General features: G+C 64.5%; 1 protein-coding gene across 1 annotated transcript in view; it reads left to right on the top strand.

Moving 5' to 3' along the window:
- Positions 1–5: 5 nt before the first annotated feature.
- Positions 6–736, top strand: part of TNFSF11 (tumor necrosis factor superfamily member 11) — a gene marked incomplete at its 5' end in the record, with an annotated part of 41939 nt that continues 41208 nt past the window's right edge. The window contains one exon of the mRNA XM_019523814.1: positions 6–95. Within this exon, the coding sequence (XP_019379359.1) occupies positions 6–95 (90 nt within the window). The remainder of the gene's footprint in view (positions 96–736) is intronic.

Genomic DNA, 736 nt, shown 5'->3' with positions numbered 1-736 from the left:
CGCCGGCCTCGCGCGCCCTGCTCGCCGCGCTGGTGCTGCTGGGGCTGGGCCAGGCGGTCTGCAGCGTCGCCTTGTTCCTCTACTGCAGGGCGCAGGTAGCGGCGCCGCGGCTCTCCCCGGCGGGCGTCGTATGTATCCGGGCACGGGCCGGGGCTGCGTCGGGGGTGGCGGGTGCTCCCTCCTCCGCCGCGCCGCTGCCCCTCCCCGGACGGGCTTCGAGGTGCTCCCTGCGGACCCTCGAGGTGGTCCGTGGGGAGGCGGTCGAGATGCTCCCTGCGGGCCCGCAGGGTGCTGCTAAGAGGTGTCTCGAGATGCTGCCTTGGGAGGCTGCGAGGTGCTCCCCGAGGGGGCCCTCGAGGCGCAGGCTAGGGGCGTCTCGAGGGGCTCCCTGGGGGCTGCTGAGGTGCTGCCAAGGCGGTCTCGAGATGCTGCCACGGGAGGCTGCGAGGTGCTCTCTGGCGCATGTTGAGATGCTCCATGCAAGGACAGAAGGGTGCAGACTTGGTTCCCAAGTTAAACCCAGAGACCCAAGTCCCCCCACGATGAAGCCAGTAAGTAGGAAATTTAAAGTGAACCAAAGGAAGGTCTTTTCTGCCCTGTGGGACTCATTGCCACCAGATGTTGTGGCAGCTGGAAGTGTAGCCAGAGTCAAAAAGGGATGGGATAGATCCTTAGAGGAAAGAGGCATCATACATGATAGAAAATTAGGATTGGAAGGGACCTCAGGAGGTCATCT

Source organism: Gavialis gangeticus, unplaced genomic scaffold (genome assembly GCF_001723915.1).
Source record: "Gavialis gangeticus isolate Ggan-Ray unplaced genomic scaffold, GavGan_comp1, whole genome shotgun sequence".
Classification (NCBI taxonomy): Eukaryota; Metazoa; Chordata; order Crocodylia; family Gavialidae; genus Gavialis; species Gavialis gangeticus.
Note: the sequence above shows the minus strand (reverse complement) of the source record. Positions and strands in the feature narration are given on the sequence as shown.